General features: G+C 28.9%; 2 protein-coding genes across 2 annotated transcripts; both read right to left on the bottom strand.

Annotated features, from left to right (window-relative positions):
• Positions 1–6,627: 6,627 nt before the first annotated feature.
• Positions 6,628–10,110, bottom strand: LOC112706168 (sugar transport protein 5). The gene is made up of 4 exons (XM_025757327.2): positions 9,790–10,110; positions 9,297–9,616; positions 7,325–7,954; positions 6,628–7,154 (listed from the first exon to the last, which is right to left on the bottom strand). Exons 1-4 carry the CDS (start codon positions 9,920–9,922, stop codon positions 6,699–6,701), a joined length of 1,539 nt encoding a protein of 512 aa, XP_025613112.1. The 5' UTR covers positions 9,923–10,110; the 3' UTR covers positions 6,628–6,698.
• A 10,013-nt stretch (positions 10,111–20,123) lies between these two features.
• Positions 20,124–24,885, bottom strand: LOC112708334 (uncharacterized). The gene is made up of 5 exons (XM_025760508.3): positions 23,324–24,885; positions 22,567–22,729; positions 21,551–21,714; positions 20,825–21,080; positions 20,124–20,702 (listed from the first exon to the last, which is right to left on the bottom strand). Exons 1-5 carry the CDS (start codon positions 24,883–24,885, stop codon positions 20,598–20,600), a joined length of 2,250 nt encoding a protein of 749 aa, XP_025616293.3. The 3' UTR covers positions 20,124–20,597.
• Between the last annotated feature and the right edge of the window lie 234 nt (positions 24,886–25,119).

Here is a 25,119-nt window from a genome sequence, read left to right as displayed (position 1 = left end):
CTACGCTACTTGGCAGGGATAGTTGACTTTGGTCTTCAAATACATAAAAGCAAGGAGTTCAAAATCTTGTCTTTTGTGACTTGGATTGGGCAGCGGACCCAGTAGATAAAATGTCAACTTCAGACTACTCTCTATTTCTTAGAGTAAATCTCATAAGTTGGTTAAGCAGGAAACAAGAAACAATAACCAGATCAAGTGCAAAGGCCGAATTTAAAGCCCTTGCTGATACCATGACTGCAAAACTTTTCTGTGAAATGCACATTTCAACTAGACCACCTCCAACCTTATTCTATGACAATCAAAACACAATCTTTATGAACTAGAATTCAATTTTACATAGTTGTTCAAAATACTTTAAGATTAATCTCCACTTTTTTTGAAATCTAATTATAGATAGAAAGGCATTTGTAATTTACATTCCATCACAAGATTAAATTGCTGATGCACTAACAAAACCGGTAACTCATGATGTTTTTCTAAGGTTCAAAACCAAACTAAGATTGGTTGAACAATCCAAGATCAGTTTGAGGAGGAATGTTAAAGTAAGTAGAAAAGAAAACGTTAGTGGCTGATAGAACTGCTAACAATTAAAAGTTAGTTTATAGCTCAGTTGAATTGATAAGGAGATAATTATGCTGATTTCACAATTCTATTAAAAGGACCTAGCTCCCTTTTTATATTTTTTCACACATTTTTTTTTTATATTTTTTTTTGTCTTCATCTCTTTTTTTCTACTCTTAGCTTCTCTTCTCATATCTATAGAGTTTCTAATACCTTCTCAGTCACACATAACAAATTATGTACTTATAAATTATATACGAGGCATGTTTAAAAAATTAGAGAAGGATCTTGAATATTTTATGTTTGATATATATATTGTGATTGTGTGTAATATTATTACTTATTTTTAAGAGTGGTTTGTATCATTTATTTTTTTTAAATAAAGTGAAAGACTCTTAATTTTTTATATACTATTTATTATAAAAAATATTAAATAATTATTTTTTTAAGATATAATTTTTTTAAACTTTTAAATTTTTAAGATAACACTTAAAAAACTAAAAATCTTTTTCATTAAAAAGATTTTTGTTTTATTATTTTAGTGTTTTATTTTTACTATTAAAATTTTATCAAACATATAAAAAATAAAAATTATTAAAAGATATTTCTTTTTAACAACTTAATAATATTCAAACAAACTTTTAATTTATTATTATTATACTCATTAAAATATAATGAATTAATAGATATCTTAATAACTATAAATGGTAAATATTAATTTATTAATATAACTTAAGCTAGAAGAAAAATTTTATAGGACTATGGCAGAAAGATATGAAAAAACATTTGCATTTAGAGAATTTAAGACTGTATTTTTTACATTGGAAGAATAAAAGAAAAATACATATGATCTTACTTGTCCAATAGAAAAATTTAACCTCAAACGTCACACATCACTACTTACAAATAGAAAAGTTTAGCCTGATCTCACACACTTACTCACAAATTATATATGAGGTATTCTTAGAAGATTGAAAAGAATCTTAAAAATATTGTGCCTGATGTTTTTTTATTGTGGCTGTGCCTAATATCATTACTTGCTTTGAAAAGAGGTTGGTATCATTTATTTTTTTCAAATAAAGTAAAAGATTCTTAATTTTTTTATATACTATTTATTATCAAAAAATATTAAATATGTATTTTTTGAAGATATAATTTTTTAAAATTTTTTTGTACTTTTAAGCGACATTAAGAAACTAAAAACCTTATTTTAATTAAAAAAATATTTGTTTTATTTTTTTAATATTTTTATTTTTACTACTAAAATTTTATCAAACATACTAAAAAAAATATTTTTTTAACAATTTAATAACGCCAAAACAAACTCTTACTTTATTATTATTACACTCGTTAAAAAATAATAAATTAATAGATGTCTTATTAACTATATATTAGTATTTTTAAGCAACACTTAAAAGATTAAAAACCTTATTTAAATTTTACTAAAACCATATCTGAAACCTAACACATCGAAGATAATCAATAATAAATCGTTTCCTCATAACTTAATTAAATTAGATATTTATAAGTTAAATATTTGTACTGTTAAAATAAAAATTCCTAATATGCAAAATCTGATATTTGAAGAAAATATTGTTCAGCTACAAAAACTAGGATCAAATTCTTCTTTTAAACTGATAAAATTAGTAAAATAAGAAAATAAAAATATAACTAATTTAGATTAATATAGTGATAAAATTGTGAAAGAATAAGAAAAGAAGAGAGGAAGAATATTATATTTTGTATTTTTTGATTGATTGAATTAAATTGTATTATGAAGGTAAAACTAAATACATATAGAGCATTGACCTAATAAAGATAAAAGCAAATAAAGATAAGATAAAACCATAAAGAGCAAAATTGTAACTGAATTTATGTATCCTGTTAGGTTGAATTTGTAGGCCACGAATTTTTTATTGCTGTTATAGACTAAGGTAGAAGAGTGGTTTAATATATAGTAAAACTCACATATAATAAAAATTATTAATAATAATTAATTAAAATTTTATTTTATTATTTTATCAATTTTTTATTTTAGAAGATTTTAATATTTTTGTTGTTCTATGTGCTATATATTTTAAAAGAATTCATTTAGAAAATCAATATTTTTAGTCAATATCAACAAACTTTATAAAAATTATATTTCTATGTTAAATTTTAAATTCTTATTAAATTCTTAATATTAAATTTCAAATTCTAAATTCTAAATCTTAATTCTTTAAAAATTTGAATTTTTATAATTAAAATTTAATTAATATTAACAAATTAAAAATTAAATTTGTATATTTATTTATTTTAAAATATATCTTTTTTATATATAAGAAATGCTAATTGCAAGTAATTCTTTTGTCTACTACATAAGAACACCCTATAACTTTATTTCACTCAACGGCCCTAATAATTTATGTCAGAAACATTAAGTATAATATATCTTTAGGTGTATAATACATTAATATTATATTATTCTGTTGTACTTCATACGATGTTGATATTTATATATATAAAGCGAACACTTTTTATTATCTATATAACTAATATTTTAGATATTTAATTTTTGTATTATTAAAATTTACAATTTAGAGTGATCAATATATCAAAAATAATAAATTTTATTAATTTAGTATTTCTCTCTATTAATTAATTTACAGTATAACTAATCACTCTTTTCAATCAGATGAAGTTTGCTCATGGTAAAAAAGGTGCGTGATTGATAAATAATAAAAATTTGGTTAATATGTATTATAAAAAATATTTTAAAAATAATATAAAATATATTTTTTTAAAATATTCAAAAATAAAATTTTTATATTTTTATTGTATTAAATATATAAAAAAATTAAAATTTTATTATTGTACTATTAAAATATATTCTTAAAGTACTAGATAACTAAATCCAAATGATAATAAGTGCAAGTGGAATCCTGAATTTAGTGATATCACTTAATATACTCTTACTGATAAATTGTACTGGTCTATATTAAGCTGTAGTATTACTTATGACACTTCTTAATTTGTGATATTTACATTCACCTCTTTAATTTAAAGCGGAGATACAGGTTACATGCATTCATGAGGATAGTTTTATTTATTTTCAACCATATTAAATGTTATCAAAATTAGTCATTAAGATAAATTAATTAATTATCAACATAAAATATATGTTAAAAATATAAATTAAAAATAAATTAAGATATATATTAATTAGCCGATTTTAGTATAAACATAATATTTATTATTTTTATTATATAAATATAGAATAAATTACATAAACAAATTAAATGATGAGTTCTAAATTTACATGAATATTTTAAATATAAAAAAGTTACATGAATGTCTCAATTGCATATTTATTATAAATATTTTTTAATTATTATAAATGACTTAGAAGATATTATGAGTATTATAAAAATTTATAATGTATTCTAATTTACTTGTGTGTATATCAAAATATAATAAATCGAATGAAGTGATTTTGATCTATCATAGGCATCAAAATCATTAAACCGAAGCCAATAAATTCGATTTACGTGGTTCCACTTTTATAAATCAAAGTTATAAACTTTGTTTTACGTCATGGTTTTTCACAGTAAATTTATTTTAATAAATTCAATTTACTAGTACCTTTTATAAATTCGATTTATATTAAAAAAAATGTAAATTGAATCAATTGAATTTGATTTATATAAATATGCAATTGAGACATTTATGTAATTTCTTTGAATTTAGAATATTCAGATAAATTTAAAACTCATTCAAATTATTTATTTATTCAGATATATGAATGTTATTTGTTCAATGCTACGCACACAATCTAAATATCAAACAAGTTATTATGATATCACCTATCCACATATGATATTAGTATAATTTACCTTATATTTGTATCACGAGAGCTAATATACAATAAATAAATAAGAAAAAAAAGAGCTCTAAATAGAATTACTATCTATTAAATGCATGCATGGCTTGATGGCTAATTGAACAAGAAAAGAAAGAGTGAAAGGCATATAATAATAGGAATTACTAAAACCACATGAAAAATTGACAGGGGAGAAAAATAGAAATCCAAGTTAAAGAAAGTTGCCAACTACTACGAGGCCATTAAATTGAAGGCATTGAGGAAAGAATAGATAGATATATGAAGGAGGAGAGGCTACCTGCCTTATTAAAACCACTCTTGAATTCACATAAATGCAGACTTTTTCTTTCAACAATCACCAAAAATTAAAAACAAGAATTGTATGCTCTCTTAGCTTCAATTCTTAGCCTCTCTCAGCGGCAGGTTTCTTCAGTTAAATGCCCCAACCCACCTTGCCTTCCCTTCATTTATGTTTCAATTTAATTTCTTCGCAGTTTCAATCACTTCCCACATATTAGAAACTGTCAGAATCTACTGAACTACCTCAGCTAAATCCTACACCCCCTTTATAATAAGTTCTCCTATCCTATCTACCACCACTACTCCCACATATGAAGCACTTAATGAGACACAAATGCTTTTACAAAACATGCAAACCAATATACTCCCTCCCCCATCTTTATTAATTGATTAGTTAATTAAAATTTCTCTTTTTTATGGGTGCTTTCTCTTTTCAATTACTCTTTCTTTCATTTAATAGGATTATTAATGACATTATTAATAAATAATCCATCATTTTCAGAATAAACAAAGTATTTGTGATCTTTAGGGAATTTTAGATGTAAAACAACTTATTGATTCAAACGTAAGACAAATATAAAAGAAAAAAGTAAATGTCCAAATTGTTCTTTTTTTAAAATTTTAGATTGGATATTTTAGATTTTAACAACTTTTTATTTATTAGAAGACTTTAAGAATTATTTTTGTTAGACAGATTGATACTTTCATCGCTTTTAATTTAATCAAATTTTTAATATATATGTTAAACAAATAAATTTTTAATAAATTTTATTAGAAGACAGTTATGTCACAAAATTATCACTATAAGTCAAATTAGTTCCTTTCAAAATGACAAAGAGACTAATCTGTACAACATGAGTAATTTTCAGGAACTTATAGAGAATAAAAATTTATTAAAAATTAAAGTATTTGATTTAAATTTTCTTAAAGACTAATTTGAGTATTTATTATTATTTTATGGTTTAATTATTCTGTCGGTCCCTATTGTTTCACCAAATTTTTAATTAGCTTCCTATACTTTTTTTTTTTTAATTAGGTCTCTATACTATATCAAATTTTGTAACTAAGTCCCTACAATAACAAAAAAATATTAGAATTAACAGAATATTCTGTTAAACTATACAGAATATTCAATCAAGTATTAGGGACTCAATCGGAAAAAAAAAATATAAAAATCTAATAGAAAATTTAATAAAATTATAGAGACTAACGGAGTAATTAAACCTTAATTTACTCAAAGAAAAATATTTTTTTTTTTTTGGGTTGCATTCAAAGAAAAAGAAAAATTCTAATCATCTAAAGTTTTTTTATCAAAACATGCTCCAACAGAAAAGGGGTATAAAATATTTGTTTTGGGCCATGAATTGTAGAGCCCGTCTCTAACATAGAACAGTGCATAAACATCGTATAGAAGAGTGCCAGAAGGAAATATGAAATCCAAATTGGGCCCTCAATTTATGAAACAAATTATTCTATTCTAAAAAATCACATGCAATATCAAAACAAAAAATTGAAAAAATTACATGCTGAGTTCGAGAATAAATGAATAACTTTAACTGATCGATATACCCAAAAAAAGACTAACTGATCGATTGATCTGAGCCCATTGATGTGTATGTAAATGTGTAGTCTGAGGTGAATTATGACAAAAAATAAAAGGAAACATGTTCCCTTTTAAGAAGTATTATTTTTACCAGGCCCAAAAAAAAAGTATTATTTTTAGAGAAATGATATTTACATCAAATTTTTATGCACATTTTTATTTACATTTTTTTTATTGAAAATAAATTTTTTATCCTTTTTATTTATATTAATTACTTTTAATACTAAAAACAAAAATATTATATATACCATATCCATATATGATATACCTATGGAATAATATTAATATATTAGGAAAGAGGTAATTACCATGCACTTTTTCCCCATTATATTTTTTTCTTAGAAACATTATACCAATGGTAGTACTTGGTTCATTTCATATATTATTATTATTATTATCATATTGGCGAGACTCTTCATTACTAACATAGCGATGCCAAAACCAATGCTTGCCCCAAATGGTGTACATTGATTCAAGAGGGATCCGTTTGGTCTCCGGCAAGAAGAAGAAGATAAAGAGAGTCATGATGGCGATCCAACCGCCGTAGAACAAGAAGACGGCGAACTTGAAGTGGCAAAGCATGGACAAGAATGATTGCGACAATACGGAAATGGTTAGGAATCCCATGGCGATGTTTATGCTCTGTCCGGTGGTTCTGATCTTCAATGGGAAGATCTCACTTGGAACCAGGAACGCTAGAGGCCCCCACGACCACCCGAACCCGGCGGAGTATACACACATCAGCACAAGTACTATCACGGCGTAGCCTCTCGACATGTCCTTTGTGCCGTGAACACCGGTCACCGCAGCTAGCAATGCAGCCAACGCAATCTGAATTCATAGTAGTTGCAACACACACATCTCAATACTATTAGTACTAAGAATTATCGCTGCAATTAATAAATACTAAATAAAAATAAGTTTAGACTATTTTTATTTTCTGTCTCTGTCGTTATTATCTGAAAAAAAAATAAAGAATAAAATAGTTGTTTGTTTGTTACCTGACAAAAAAGCATGACAAGGCCACCAGAAATAAAACAGAACCGTCGACCGAAGCGATCAACAATAGTAGTAGAGAAGAGGATGGAGGTAAGGTTAACAACTCCAAGAATAATAGCAGAGAGCAAAGCAGCATCATGTCCGAAACCCACAGATTGAAAGAGATTAGGAGAATAGAAAGCCACGATGTTGATACCAGTAAGCTGCTGAAAAGAAGGTATTAAAAAGGCCATGACCAAGTGAGGGCGATACTGCCTCTCAAATATCATCATAAACGGTTCCTTCTCCACAGATTTCGCGATTTCAGACCACCTAATCAGTTCTTTCAGCTCAGGTTCCACATCCGTCTCGGACCCTCTCACTTGCCGAAGAGCCTTCCTTGCTTGCTCTATCTTGCCACGTTGGACAAGACTGTTGGGGGTGTCGGTTATGAGGAAGGACCCAATGGTGATGACGGCGGCAGGGACGATGGCGATCCCCAGGGAGACGCGCCACCCCCAAGTGTGTTTGGCTGTGCCGTAGTTGATGCAGCCCGCAACCACCACTCCGATTGACAAGAAGAATTGGAACCCTGCGTTAAATGCGCCTCGCCATTTTGGTGGTGCGATTTCGGATAGGTACAGTGGAGCTGCCTGATTAATCAAATTCCCACCTACTAATTAGTTCCACCTTTAACAAGAAACACTAAGATAGTGTACATAAGATGCCATATGTAAACTCATTTCAGTATAATGGACTTTGGAGTTTGGAGTAGGTGGGTTGATTGTGGAAGGAACGCTAGTTTTTTTCTTTTTTTTTTTTTTTATCAACAATGTTTGGCGATCAGTAAAAAATTAGTCTAATTAATTTAAAATTATTTTATTTAATATTTATTAATTATTTATTAAAATAATTATATAATTTTAGATATTAATTTTTTAACATTTTCGTTCCATATAAAATAGTAATGAAGGAACTTACTTAAATTAAGAAATTTAAGTGATTAACATAATGTTTGGTTTTTATCTTATTTTTAAATTAATATTGATCACTTTTTTTACACTAAAAATTAGTTCCTTGACCTTCTCCTCAATGAAGATGAGGAAAGTATAATTTGGAGTTAGTGTAAATATGAAAAGACCTCCTGAAATTAAAGATCTCTATGATTTGCTCATTATAATATTGGACTTGGCAGTATTCCCTTGTTGTTGCATGTGACTCATGGACTTATCACTCATGGTCAAAGTTGGACATGATAAGAAATGAGTGAACTAGCAATTTAAGCTAGGTACACAAATAATTAATGGCCTGGTTGTTATTAGAATATTCTTTTTAAAAAATGTTTTCCTTTAGAATCCGCTATTTTCAAAAAAAATATATCTGGAATGTGTTTTAAAAGTATATGTTACTGAAAAACTAAAATTAATTTATTTTTTTTAATTAGTTAAATATTTTATAATATTTTTAATTAATTATATACTTATTAATTTGAGAGTCTAAGAAATTTTGTGTGGGATGTTCTCGTTTAAAAAAAATTATATGTTAAATCTTAAATTTTATAAAAATAAGATATATAGATTAGTTTTTCAAATTTTTTAGAATTTATTTATTTAAGTAAAAACAAAGAGTATGACTAAATTCTAAAGTAAGAGTTTATGTGTCTTATTTTTATAAAGTTTAAAGACTTTAATATAATAAATTTTTTTAAAGACAAAAAAATTCCATAAAAATTTTTTTAAAGATCTATTTAAATATATACTTTTAAAGAGTAATTAATATTGGTCAACTTTTTATTATAAAATTATTTTTTTAACTTTATATTTTAGAGAATTTAAAATTTATTATTTAAAATTTGAAACATAGAATAAAAATAATATTAAAAAATTAGTTGATATCAATTAATTTTATAGCTAAAGTCTTTTAAAATATACTCTTAAGAGATATGTTAACAATTTTTTAGGAAAAATTAAAATAAAGAAAAGAGCGTTGACTAACCTGATTAGTGAAACCAACCCCAAAGCCGAGAAGGATACGACCCAAGATGAGCATGGCAATGTTTTCAGCTCCTCCGTTGAAAGCACCGCCGACAAGGAAGGTGGCGCCACCAATCATCATGGTGATCCTGCGGCCAAGGGCCGCCGTGACTCGGCTTGCAACGAGCGACGACATCAAGCCAGCCAGATACAAAGAAGACGTGAACAAAGTAAGCACTTGACTGTCATACACACAGTACAAGTTCACTTTAGCACCAGCTGCCTTCCTCAGTATGTCTGGGAAGAACTTCTCAAGAAACGGTACCATTGTTGTCACACCTCCTGAATTTTTTATACAAACAATTATTAGTTAACTCCTCTGGTATTTATCAAAGCAAAAAGTACCGAGTACTAATTAATCTAAAATGTATGATAAATAAAATAATTTAAAAAAAATTGACTGATGTCATAATAACAAGGCAAATTAATAACATGGGAAAAGATGAATTAAGAACCTGAAACTCCGATGTCATATCCAAAAATGAGGCCACTGGATGCAGCAACAAAGCAAGTGATGACAACTGAGAGTGTCACCCTGCCGTCGAAGCTACCGCCCGGGGTATCAACCGCAAATCCGCCACCCGCCATTTTCTGTGAGTCTCTTTCCTTGACTCTATAAGATTCAAATAGCAGCAAGGTTTTTGCTGCTTTTGTAATTGAGTCTAACTCTGTGGAAGGACACACTCAACAGACGAGTGTGTGGAAACTTATTTATAGGGTCGTAGCCTGTGCACACGTTTGTCCTTTTGTAAATATTTTCATATTTTTGTTCTTTTGCAAATATCTTCATATATATGTTTATATATATATGAAATCATTTTAATTTTATTTAAAATTTCTTTAAAAAAATTAAGATGTATACTAAAATTAATCACTAAAATCAGTCTCACTAGCTTGCTCAACGACAAACTTTTCAATAAAATTCAGTACCGTAACAGATTAGTTTTTGACTTGTTAGATTAAAAAATATCAGAAAAAATAAAAAAAAATTAGTTACTAATATAGAATATATATTAAAATATTAAATATATATTAAAAATAAATTAAACTACACGTGTATATATATATATATATATAAAATTAATTTTAGGGACTTATTTTAATATATTAATAGTATTCTTTTAAAAAATTATTATATAGGCCACCGTAACACCATCTATAATTTGTTGATTGATTCATAGTACCAATTAGTAATTACAACCATGAATTAAATAATCTTTTAAAAATTGTTGAATATCTAGTACTATATGATTCATTCTTTTAGCTAGCTAGTCTTGGCTACGATACGTATACAGTACTACTATCACACAATAATTGTTCCTTGTTTTCTCTTCCAAGATAATTTGTTCCCCATATTAACCTACTAATTGATTATTGATGCTTCGTTTTTCTTGTAGGAATGATATCATTATCACGTATAAGTCTTCTATGTTAGTTTCACCATGCATCCATATCAGTCTTCTTTTCATACATTTATAATAACGAATATAATTCTCTGTCTGTCTTATTTGAGTTTGAATTTCATGTTCAATTTCCTCTTTCTAAATTCTAACCATTCAGTCTACTTACATGTCTGTCTAACTAGTTTAATCTCTCATAATTAATTTTGAATTCTGATAAAAAGAGAAAAATGAACGCTAGTTAGTAATTATTAGCATTCAATGTTTAGAATTTCTTAGCTTATACACGTCTACACAATACATACAATGTCCATTGACTATATGTGGCTATGAAAAAAAGAATTCGAGTCAACCTCAGAGCAGATATGTATCAGTATCAAAATTGAATTTATGATCCATATATGTACGTATAATTCGTGCTTATTTGGAAATTATCTATGAATTGAGATTTTGTAACCTCAAATTTTTATGCCATGGCCCTTTTCTTTTTCTCAAAAATTCTAATTCACAAAGGAAAAGGAAAATGCTACATGTACAACACTAATTAGCCTTTAATCGGTCTTTATTAATATTTAATTATTTTTTTATTAAAATATATCCCTATCTTTAGGGTACATATCTATAAATATTTTTAATTTAAATAATAAAAACATAAATCAATCTAACTTCTCTCCAATTTCATAGTTAACTATTAGAACTTTGCTTTTTTTTACCCAACCTCCTATAACAAACTTGATTTGTTGTTCCTTTTTTTATCGTAACTTTCACACTATGAAGCACCCTCGCAATCAAACATGATTTGTTATTAGTTGCATTAGTGAATTTCAAAAACAGAAACCTCCGAGCCGAAGCCTCTCTCATTTTCATCCGTGAAGGTAGCTGAAACATCCTTTAATCTTCATTGGTGAAAGGTATCACCACTTTTTATATTTGTGCTTAATTAATGTTATGAAATATCATATTCATCATTTTTAATTATATTTAAAAATAAACAAGAAAATTCCATTCTTATTTAATTGGAACAAGTTTGATTTTATTAATAGAATGGTTACGAATAAAGTATTTTGTACTTAATTAGTTTGAGTAAAGAAACAAATAAAAAATCTAGAATTTACGAGAAAAAATATAACTAGTATAGTCATAATAATTGTGTTTTTATTTTTCAATTATAACACATCTAATAGTATGATATTATATACAAAATATTTTTAAAACACATCTAAAATCGTAAAAATCTAGTTTTTAAATATACACATTTTCAAAATCGTAAATTTCTAGTTTTTAAATAAAAATGCACATAAATTATTTTATACTTAATTAGTTTGAGTAAAGAAGCAAATAAAAAATCTAGAGTTTACGAGAGAAGATGTAGTTGGTATAATCATAATAATTGTATTTTTATTTTTCAATTATAACACATCTAATAGTATGATATTATATACAAAATATTTTTAAAACACATCCATAATCGTTATAATATATTTTTAAAGTTGAATTTTAAATTTTGATTCATTTAAATTTTAGTTGTGTACTTAAATTATAATATATTTTTATATTAAATGTATTAATTTTGAAACGAAAATTTAAGATTTAAATTTTAAATTTTAGTTTGATTTAATTTAAATTTTAAATATGGATTTAATTTTTAAAGACACTAAATCTATTTACATTTTTTAGATGTGTTTATTTTATTTTTTTGAATTATTGTAAGAAAAAGCTGAATATTGTACCGATTTTAAAGGATACCTAGTTGAGTTGATTCATAAACAACGATTTAGCCAATTAATTACTCTCAAATCATCATTTTTCATTTTTTTAGTCAAATAGTTTATTTATGGTTCAATTACTCTGTCTATAATATTATTGAACTTTTAATTAGGTTTTTATATAATTTTTTTTAATTGAGTCCTTATATTATATAAAATTTTGTAATTAAATCTCTACCGTGACAAAAATATTAGAATTAACAGAATATTCTGTTTAATTATACAAAATATTTAGTCAAGTATTAGACATATTCATTTTGTTTAACGGAATATTCTGTTAATTCCAACGTTTTTGTCACAACAGCGACTTAATTACAAAATCTAATATGGTATAGGGACTCAATCGAAAAGAAAAAATATATAAGGACTTAATTAAAAATTCAGTAAAATTATAGAAATCGACAGAATAATTAAACTTTTATTTATTAATAAATTTTAATAAAATTAATTTTGATATATTGATAGTATAAAATATTTTTATATAATTGTTCAATCAAAATTTATATTTTTTAATAATTATTTATACGATAAATATAAAAATTAGTTATTTTAACTTACATAATATTATGTGATTGGATGTACGTATAAAACTGTTTTATACTGATATAATGTATTAAAATTAAATTAAATTTTAATTACCAACTAAATTTTTAATTTTTCTTATCCGATAAACAAACAGTGCACATATTAGATTTCAATTCCTTTTAGAAATGAATAAGTATAGTCAAATTTATTTACTCATTATTTAAAAAGATATGAAAATACTTAAATTTTAGAAAGAATTTCGCTAGAGAGATAATAAGATATCTATACAATACATATAATGAGTTGTTTATTGGTCCAATCTAAATTAATAATGCAATTTAACTATCAGTAACTCTCGTTTCATATGGCCTTTTATCCCTAATTTTTCCCTAATTTAAATTTTTTTCCTTTAACCCTTCTACCCCCAACGTAACCCTACCCTCCCCCCACCCCCAAACCCCAATTGTTCGTTCGGTAAGATCCCACCCACTCCAGTCGCCGTCCAGCTGTCCGCGCGCAGCAACCTGCAGCCAACCGATCCGCTCCCGTGTGACGTGGAGCCTCTATTTTCTCCGACCGGAGCTGTAGCGCCCAACTTCGTCGCACCTACGCCCTCGCGGGAAGGAACTCCATTGCTCCTCACGCGGCTAAACATCCGTCTGCTGAGGAGTCAACATCCATCATCGCCAACATGAATTGCAGCACCAAACCCCTGGCGCGCGACATCTCGGCGTCTGACTGAGGCATGGGCCTTGTTTCTTGTGCCTGCTAGTTGAAGCCGTGACCATTGAAAGGGTTACGGTCTCAGATCTGTTACGGCCACCTAACCCCAAGCGTCGTAAAAAATCTACGGTTAGTGGGTCAATTTCTAGTGTGAATGATTTCTGTTTTTATTTCATCTTATTATAGATTCAAATTATTTTGCTGAGATGATTGCCTTATTTCTTATGTATTCAATAGTTGCAGTTTCAGTAAGTTTGAACATGTAGAATAATATGTTGGTTTAGATGGTTGCAATTGATTTAAGTTTAGCGCGGGAAGAATAATATGTACTCAATTTTTTGTTATAGTTGCTGGCTCTTGTATACGAGTACCTTTTGTTGGCATGTAGGAGTGCTCTATGTAGATCTTTTTTTATTGCTGTGCTACTCCCTCTATTATATTAATTATTTGTTAAGTCATTTGACGTGACCGTTGTTCGAGTTGTTCTTGTTATAATATTGCAATGGTTTATATAGTGTAGTTTCTATGTCTAGCAACTTATTCAAACATGCAATGATGAACTAGTGATCAATGTTTAATGTGCGTACTAGAGGGTGTTTGCACATTGTTTCTACTTATTTTTGTAGGGAATATGATTTGAGTCAAAAATAGCAGTTGGATTATTTAATTGTTAATTTATCATGTTATGTTTTTTTTTCTTGTTATAAAGTAAAAATAACTTTGCATTGCATTGCAGAGAACCAATTGCGTGATAATGTGTTAGCATACTCACAACACCTAGTACGAGGACGTTGACGCGAAGGGCTGAAGGATTACCACATGTGGAAAAGGTCAAGGGCAGAAAAAATTAGCATACTCATACTAGAGTATAACTTTTGATCTGCTTGTTTTTCTTATACACTGGTTCTAGTCTTGAGAATTTATTTATGTGAAATCAGGAGGACGTAACTGTGGACCCTCTTTTACCTTTTTATAATTTTGTGAATATGTTGGTCTTCATTCACTCAGGCATGACATTCTAAAAAATGTATGAAAGTGAACATTCATTTTCTCTGTGAAAAGTACCATCCATATTCTAACTAAAACGAACATCTGTCTAACTATGTCTTTATTAAAGGATTTATCTTTAGTTTTCTAAAGTGGAACAACTTGAAATTGTTAAGCATTGAGTTCTTGAATTTTGAACTTGAGTCAAGTTTTCATGAAGCGTTCTGAATAGATGTTACAACAAAAGTGAACATCCATTTGTCCTGTGAAAGTAACTATCTAGATTCATACTATAACAAACATCCAGTCTTTATCGAGAGATTTATGTTTACTTTTTCAAAGTCAAATGACTTGAATTTGTTAAGCATTGAGTTCTTGAATTTTGACATTGAACCAAGATTTCACGAAGCGTCCTGAACATGTACGCTATAGTGACCATGGTCTGAACATCCAGTTATATGTAAAGATGAACATCCAACATTTGTGAGTAGGGATAATCGTGTAATCAATAAGTGGGATCATATAATTAGAATGAACATCTATATTGTCTAATAAATTAATCATCCAGATGGATACAATAACGGTGAACATCATTAATATTTAGAAACGAACATCCAATTTTTTTTAAAATAAATCCATTCTTTCCGGACTAGATAACCGTTTTCGTCTATAGTATCTAATACATGAATTACGTACTGAAAGCAATGTCCAACGGAAACTAATTATTGTCGAATGAGCTTGACAAAGACATGAACCCATTAAATTAGTGAGGCTCATTGCGACCAACATGAGCACCGAACACAATAAAGAGAAATGTGAAAAGAGGAATGAAAGAGAAGAGAAAGAGTGGACGACGGTGATTGGTTGGCTGGGAGTGATAGTTAGGGTGATCTAAGTTGAGAAAACGAAAAAAAGAGATGAAGATTAGATAGAAAAAAAGTAATGGAGAGAAAAAAAGTAACAGTATATTAAAAAAAGGTTTGTTGTTTTGATTCTATAACTGACAATAATCTTAATTTATTTTAAATTTTAAATTAAAAATAATTTAAAATTAATTAATTATCTATAATATATTTTAATTTTTAATTTAATTTTATTATATACATTGTATAATACTTCTATTAGCTTTTCATACTTTTTCTAAAAAAAAAATATGAGATTAGAAACAGTTTAAAATTAAAGTTTCTTCCTACAACATAGAAGGGTTGAAGTTATTGCTCCTCATTTTGCGAACAAGCCATATGTAGAGAGCAGTATTGCATCAATTGCACGTTCAATCTTAACATTAATTAAATTTTTTAAAAATATGTTACGTGTATATTAAAATATAAATATATATTAAAAATAAATTAAATTATATATATTTATACATAAATATATTAATAATTAATTTTAGTAACTAATTTTAACGTAACAATAAAATTTTCGAATTTCTTCAAAGTAAGCGCCACACGAAGACCGGGTTTATGATGAGCAGCCAAATCTGATCTTTCAAACACTGATGACCACAGAATGAAAGCTACCTTAGCTTTATTTTATTTATTTAGTTTTTTTTTTCTGGGTGCACCTACCACTTGTTTACTTTATGCAAAGACCAGACATGACATTTATAATAAGGGTGTAGTTATCATGTGTTTTTATTTATCATTAATAAAAAGATTATTCTTTATTTAATAAATATAAAATAAATATTTTAAAAATTTAAATTTTTTATATTTTTAATAAAAAATTTAATTTATAATCTTAATATATATACATTTAAAATACAAGATAGATAATCGTTGCAACAACATTCTAAGACTCTGAAAATATTGATACTGAAAGAAATGTACCCACAAATTCAATACAGAACGAACGGTCAAAGAAAAAACAAAGAAAAAACTGGTCAACTGCACAAATAACTACTAAACATAATGCCATATTTTTGTGGGAGTTTATGAGTCCAATACACAAGTGAACTTAGTCAAAATATTGTTGTCAAATATCTTTCAAGTATAAACAATATAGACGGCAAAGTCTCGGCAATATAGTTCGTTACGTAGGTGACAGTGAAATACTTGAAGAAAGAAAAGAATAAGAAAAAATCTACGAACCAACTACCATAGTAGAAATTTTTTTTTTCATAATATATATATATACAAAATCTTTTAAGTAGATAATAATTTTTGAAAACAATATGAATAATAAGTTCTAAAATTGGTTTAATAAAATAAAAATATACTACACTTTAAATAATCCACATAAATTTTAATATTAGAATAATCATCCGCACACCTAGTAAATTAAATATTCGATATATTTATTATTCACATTGTTTAAAATATTTTTCATTATCTACCTGTACTTTTTCTATATATATATATATATATATATTTCTTAATTAGTTAGTTGGAATTGGTTTTACTCTTAATTAATTCTCTAACAAAACTCAATAATTGTTATCTGCCTGTACTTTTTTTATTGTTTAATTGTTTACATTGTTTATAAAATTTAGGTCCCAATTCTGATTACACAATAACAAACAAACACAATTTGATTCCATCTGATTCTGTGATTCAAGAATTGTAAATTTCAAATTAAATCAAAGAATTTATTGGTAATGGCTGGAGGTACGTCAATTACTGATTTTATAAAATATCCAACATCGCACTCTTTCATCTCGCTCTCGCTTTTTATCCTGCTGCTGTCGCCAATCGTACCGCGCGCGCCTCCACCTTTGCGTCACCGTCCTCAATCGCGCCACTCCCGTCCTCGTGCCTTTTCTCACGTCGTCGTCTTCCATCGCGTCGCGCCCTTCTTCTCTCTTCTTTGGATGTAATTTGGATTTTTTGGATGTAATTTAATTTTTTTTATATGTAGATGTTTTTTCGTGATATTTTTTATAAAAAAAAATAAACATTCAATTATAAAAAAGAAACTTCTATCATTCCTTGAGAATGAATTTCCAATTCACAAATTTTAATTAACTAAAAAAAATCCAATATTTACGTAATGAAATATCCCATTAGTAAAAAAAAACACCCACAGCTCTCTTTATAAATTTTAGAATGCAGTTCAAATATAAGTTAGTTGAAATTGACTACATCCCTTATTAATTATCTAACGGAATTATTCAAAGAATTGCCAACTTAATTGAAAAGAAAATTAACAAGTTGTAAGAGCAAGTTTGAAATCACAAAACGGAAAAGTGCAGCTGTACTGTTTTGTTTATATTTAATATTAATTAATCATGGGTCATGTAAAATATAACATTGTTTATACGTCCATTATATAAGTTAAGATAACGGTATGTGACACTTTTATATACGAAAATTAATCTCTGTATAATATGGAGCATCGCATGACGTACAAAGGAATCACATATTTTGACAAATATTTATTCACGAAAATATTTAACCACCGTGATGAATCAAGGATATATAGTGCTAACTTGATATTAGTGTTTTTTCATTGAAATAATTAAGTATATAGTAGCGACTGATTTGGTGGTTTCTTATAAAGAGGGTCATGAATTTTATTTTATTTCTTTTAAGTTTTAGTCGCTTAGAAGAAATATATAAATAATTATATTTTTTATATATATTTTTAAATAAGAATTTTTCTATTTATTAAAATTTTTATAAATTTTTTATTTTATGTTTTTTAAATAATAAAAATTAAATTTGAAATTTCTTTAATTATAAAATTTTAATATTACAGAATTATTTTTTTTAAATGTTTAAGCTGAAAAAAAGTGGTTAAAGAGAAATAACGGTGCTAATAGTACATAGTGATCGTAATTAATAGTGTGTTTGTTTGAGGTAAAAATAGGAGAAAAAAAAAAAAGGAAGGAAAAGAAATTGGAAAGAAAATAGTTATTTTTTCTTGTTTAGTTGAGGAGAAAAATAAGAAAAAAAGAAAAATGGATGAAAAAATATTAGTAGGACCTACTAATTTTTTTCTCCAACAATAAAAAAAATAAAGAGAAAACTATTTTTTTCTCTACTTCTAATATTATTCTTTTATTTTTTAAATATATTTTATAATATAAAAATAAAATTATCTTTTTATAACATTTTTTAATTTTCTTTTCATCTAAACACATCTAAAGAAAATAAAAATTTACTAAATTTCTTTTTTTATTTTCTTTTTTTATTTCTTTTTTTCTAACCATAGCCAGCCTTTTTGTTTGCAGTCCATAAAAACCTTACTAATTAATTATGGGAATGAATTTTTTCAATTTTTTTAATAATTAAAAAATAAAATATAAATTTTTATTATTAATTTTATAAGTAGAATAAAAATATAAAAAATTAAATATTAAATATTATATTTTATTTTTTTTAATTATTAAAAAAATTGAGAGGTTGTATTTCTATTAATTGTCGCCAGCTATATAGTATGTACTTTTATTGGTTTTGTTGCTGTTATTGTTCTTTGGACGCAATAGAAGGCGTAGACCATAATATAATTCAACCATCCCCTTAATTAAATACCAGCTAGCTCTCGGATAAGATATAATAGTGTTATTATTTGCGTTGAAAATTTCTACATAGTTAAATCCTCTATAGAGACACGTTCAAACGTGCATACAATAATTTACACGAGCATATAGAATAAAGCAATCAAATAGATTGAGAGTACATTCATTATTTGATCACTAATTCCATTGCTCGTTCAAATTTAAATTATATATATTTTTTATAAATCTATTTTGATATAGTTCTATAATTCTATTCAAATGGAAGGATATCCGTACAAGACAGGTCGATGATTGGGTTTTGATACAAGTTGTTTTATTATTCATTAGTAACAGGATAAGTGTATTGAAAGTAATCTCCGTATAATAAGGCTAATTAATTAATAATCCAATTCAGTCAAAATCTCAATTTTCGTGACATACTTAGCTAAAGTTTCTGCATTATGACTTAATCTAACTATTTTAAATTTTATATGCTTCGGTTCAGCATGTGCTAGGAGAGCTGCGATGTGATATTGAGAATACGTCTACAAAAAGAGAAGAAAGCAATTTTGAATAAGAAAACATGGTGAGAAATAAGAGATTTTGTATGAAAAATGAAAGAGTAATATATAGTATTGTTTTTTAAATATTTTGTTAAATTTTCAATAAATTTTAATATCTCAAAACTAATTTTTTATTTTATTAGATAAATTAATTATTTAATAAATTTTATTAAAAGTTTAAAATAAATAAATATCTATTAAAATATGACACATAGAAAAAATAATTTATATATTATTTTAGAGAATATAGAGTAGTATTTATTAAAAAAAATAGCAAACGAGCATATATGTAATTGATAGTCAAATAAAATCAAAAGTAAATATATATTACAAAAAAATTTTAATCTTAGGTAGCTAGTAACACGAGCAATTGTGCACATCAACTTGGAAATTTGAATCATGATTGAAAGCAACAAAAGGCATATATGGCAGCAAATTAAAGTGTCAATTATTGAAAAAGAGAGGAGCAAAAGTCGAAACAACATAGTCTCCAGAAACAAAAGGAGAAAATCCAGAAAATGTACATGATCCTAGGAAGCAGCTTCAACAGTAGAGACCATAGCATGAAGCGTACGTACACATCACAGACAACACATAAGACAACATAAGAATAATACAAAGACAAGATAAGATGGACCTGAATCACCCAAAGCACATAGCATCCATCACCCTTCAGAGAAGGGATGAGGGGTAGGCTTGGTAATTCACTTGGCAACATAACAGACACAAAATACACTAATCAACATAGAAAAACAAGAACAGCAAGAAAGAAGTTCTTCTAATTAGAGGGGAATTATTTGAGAACAACAACATATAATTGTGTCATCACTGCAGATAGGTAAACATGATCATCATGGCTCACTTCTTAAGTAGACTTCCAGAGAATATCCTCTTGCAGTATGGACTAGTGCGCAAGATCTTGTATGGCCTAACTGCTTCCACCAATGATACATGAAGTGCACCCTATACATATAATTAATCATCACAACATTTCAGTACACCCAATTGAATATTAATGTTAAGAAGAAAGCACCTTTTCTTCATTGTAAATGATTAAGTCATAAGATGAGTTTGGTTTGTCAAACCTTGGTATATGCAAGAGCAGATTGAATGACGTAGTTGGCATAAGGGTCTTGCAATAACTGCTCAAAGTGGGGTGTAGAGAGCAATTCACGGACAATTCTGGACCTGCTATCTGCAACATGCTTGAGGCATTTCTCAACCACATGGCTGCTGAATTTTTGTGTAGACAGGTTCACAAAATTCCCTTTCAGCTGAGACATCAATTTCGTTGAGGCAGTTGGGTTCTCTATCTCTATAATATACTGAACAACATAGTTTCTGCCATACATAAAATATACAAACATTTGTCTTTTAAATCATCAAATCACTGTCACTAATATTCGGTGACTAATAGTAATAGAAAACCTATTACAGAAAAATAATGTCTTTTCCAGTCATACAGAAAATCATGATTTGCCATTTTGAAACTAAGGACAAAACTTCTCAAACCTTGGTGCTTTTCATGTGGCAAAGCAAAATTGATTGGATTGGAAAAAGACACTTACTTTACAGATTAAAAATTTCCATTAAGCATTTAATGCATGCATGCAAAATTATAGAAGAATAGCGAATGTCTTTATTAAACACCAAATTGAAAAACCATGGATGTGTTTAAGACAAATAGGCACGGAGAACTATTGAACACGAACATGTTGCACCATGGAAAAAATCATTGAAACAAGTTACCCAAAGGAAAAAAAGAAAAAAAAAATTATAGGGTGCAAGATCAAAGGGTATTATTTATTTACCCAAATGGATCCTGAGCGAGGAGAAGACCATGCTTGCAAATTTCTGCGACCAGCCTCTCACGATGTTTTCCAACGGAATAATCAATGCAACGTTGTAGTACACAGCATCCATGTCGATGAGTAGCTATGTCAACACAAAACTTTACACCAGCTTCAAAAATAAACTGCAACAAAAACAACAATAAAGATGAACAATATAAAAAGCAATTTCGTCAATAAGTTTCAAAGGAAAACAAACATAAAAGTTGTGTTTAAAAATCCTACAAACTTAATATTAATATTAAATTAAAACAAGTTTGTTTGTATAACTTGCTTGCATGCATCCATGGTTTGAATTCCATGTGAAGTTGTGCCAGGTTGTTGATTTCTATGAAGATTCAAACTGATGGCAATCATCATATGACACTGAATAAAATTGAGATTATATTCGGCGAAACTAAATTATTACATAATCAAATGCTAGGTTTCTGCATTTATGGGAATAATGCACTCCAAAAGCATATATGAGTTATGATTTTAGCATGCATGAGTAAAAGGTTAAAAAAATGATAGTTTTATGATGATATTACCACGGAAACAATGACAAAAGAGTATTGTTATTTATGCTATTTTTTTTAATAATATTTCTATATATATTATAAGCTTTCCTTTAAACATTTTCTAAGAAAATTCTCTTAACCCAAAGACAAAGCTTATGATGATATCAATTTTTTTCCTAAAAATAACATTTTTATTAACATGAGGACAGAAAATCTCTAAAAAACTATTTTCATTACCAATTTGGATGTCATGAATTACTATTATCACTTGGGAATCATTTCAATCAGACTGAATAGTACATTCATTCACAACATTTGCTTGGAGGCTACATAGTCAAATTTAATGTCTCATTCTCATATGAAATCAAACGATATTGAATTAAGTACACAAGAAGAATGCACAAATGTAATGGATAAAATTGATCAACAGTAAACACTTAAAAGAGAAAATTATTAGTATTTTATATATAATAGTACCTCATTATCTTGACAGCTAAGACATTGCAAGCAACGTTGTATGACATGGTTTCCATTGAGATCCTTAATAAGGTCAAGGAAACCTGGTTGAATTGCACCCTTCACCAATGAAATTTGCTTCGCTGAGTTGAGGGTCTCAATCAGCTTCTGCACCACGCGCGTGCTGCCAAAAGTTGCACAATAAATTCACCTCAGTGAACCACAAGAACAAAAACAATGTAGAGTATTTCGGAAAAGTTGGGTTTTTTTTTTCAACTTTTATTACATACATCAAATTTTGAATCATATTAATTCTTCACTAGAAAAAGTTTTCTAGTGAACAGTAAACAGATCTTACCCCATAGTGTATAGTATAAAAAAGTTGTTACCCAATGCCTTTACAGGACTTGTTAAAGTTTTTCACTAGAAAAAGTTTTGATGTATAAACTGCTAATAAGTGTTCATTAGATAAAAATTTGAGAACTTTTCTTCATTAGAACAATAATTAACAAGTGTGTTTAGCTAGAAATAGTTATGCATGTTTTTCTACTAATAAGTAGTCTTAGAGCACTGGATTACTAAAGATCATAAAACAACAACTGCTTTTACTAATTACTAACCAAAAAGCACTTTTAAGAATCCGTAAAATATGAAGTTTTTGATAGAAAAATAAAAACTTTAAGCTTTTAACATATGAAATGCATGAAAACATTTTTTCAACTCAAATGTTGTTAATTAAGTGAGTAATTGGAAGCTAAAAGGTCTAGGTTGTACATACCCGTGGGTATTCAAGGAGATTCGGACAAGCTGGCCTTGTTCTTTAGTGAGCATGAGAACAATTTGCAACCTTTGATCTTCATTGCAAACATCTAGAAGCTTCTGAACAAGGTAGTTACCAAAAGGGTCCATCATGAGCTCCACAACATTCTCAACGATCCCTTCAAAAACCACCCTTACATCCTCAAAGGTGCCTTCTTCAACCATCCTCTGCAAAAACCTGCAACCGTTCTGGTCCTTCGCCATGTTGTACACGTAACCCTGCGCCTCAGCTAGGTTATAGAAATCCAGCATCAATGGCACCGACGATGGATCCCTCACGAAACCGCCATTGTTGTTGTTGGTGTTATTGTTGTTGTTTCCACCACCACCACCACCACCTTGGCCATTATTATTATGATAATGATGATGAAGCTCATCGCATGGAACCTGTCCTTGACCGTGACCCTTCTTGAAACCTCTTACAGAACCACCGTAACCAGTGCTTTCCACGCAGGGTTTTACCATTTCTCTTCCTTGAATAATGACGCTGTTATCGCATCTAAAGGCAGCACGGTCACCACCATTTCTCATCGGAGAAATACACTGAGGAAACTCACCGCTGTTAGCGGCGGCGGCGGCAGCAGCAACTGCCATTGCCGCCATATCCCTGGGCGCATTCGCCGGGAGCCTAGGGTGCATTATCTGAGAGAATCTGAAGGGGTTCTTGACGCCGCCGCCCCATCCATTGGGAGGTTCACACTCGACGCCGAAATGCTGCTGATGAGACCCAACGAAACGGTCACAAACGTAAGGGTTTACGAAAGCCGGTGTTGGCGGCGGCTGCTGCTGCGGCTTCTGCTGCAACTGATGAAGGTTGTTATCGCTTGTAGCCTGTTTCATCATCCTCTGGTCCATGATGTGATGATGGTGATGGTACACATGGTGATCATGATGCTGCGCAGCCATTGGAGAAGCTTCAAAAGCGTAACCTTTGGGAACAAAACCCGGGGTCACCGATACGGGAACCCCAGCAGCGGCGTTGCAGAATGGAGGCGGTGCTGTTTCATCGAAGAAAGGGAGGTTATTGGAATCAATGGAGCATGCGTTGTTGTTGCTGTAAGCCTCCACGACGTCGTATGGGCTTCTGCTTTTCGTGGTTCCGTTTTCGACGATGCTCATTCTTGACAAGTTGTTGGCCAGTGCGTTTCCTCCTCCTCCCAGATCGTCGACCCATTTGTCGGCGCCGAAGGTGGTGTTTGCCACGTGGAATCCCGACGCCTGATCGGTGTCCATCCAGAGACAGTGGTCGCCGCGAAACTGAGCTGGATAAGGAGAACTGCCGACAGGGCCACCGTCGAAACGAGAGGCGGCGGCGTTGTTGTTGTTGGTGGTGGTGAAAGGGGCTCTGTTGGTGAGAGGTGAGCCGACGGCAACGTGGTCGGGGCGAAGATTCATCAATGGCGGCGAGGTGTTATTGGGAACGACACCGAACAAGGAAGATTCATTGTCATCTCTGCGATTCCTGGTAGTTTCAAGGTTGTTCCTTCTATTGGTGTTGTTGTTGTCCGGGATCCTCAACATTACTGGTTAATGGGAGACAAAGAACCAAAAAAGAAAGAAATTGGGGTATTGAAAACTAGGTTAATGAAAGTGGGATAGAATTAGAAAGGACAATGAAAAATGGAATGTCTGAGTGTCATGGGGATTTGGGAGAAAAGAAAAAGAGAAAGAGAGAGTGGGTAGTGGTGACTGAGGGGATTAATGTGACAGTGACAGAGTAAGAGTGACAGGTTTAAGGGAGTGAGTGTACTGGGT

This window comes from Arachis hypogaea, chromosome 8, assembly GCF_003086295.3.
Source record: "Arachis hypogaea cultivar Tifrunner chromosome 8, arahy.Tifrunner.gnm2.J5K5, whole genome shotgun sequence".
NCBI classification, from domain to species: domain Eukaryota; kingdom Viridiplantae; phylum Streptophyta; class Magnoliopsida; order Fabales; family Fabaceae; genus Arachis; species Arachis hypogaea.
Note: the sequence above shows the minus strand (reverse complement) of the source record. Positions and strands in the feature narration are given on the sequence as shown.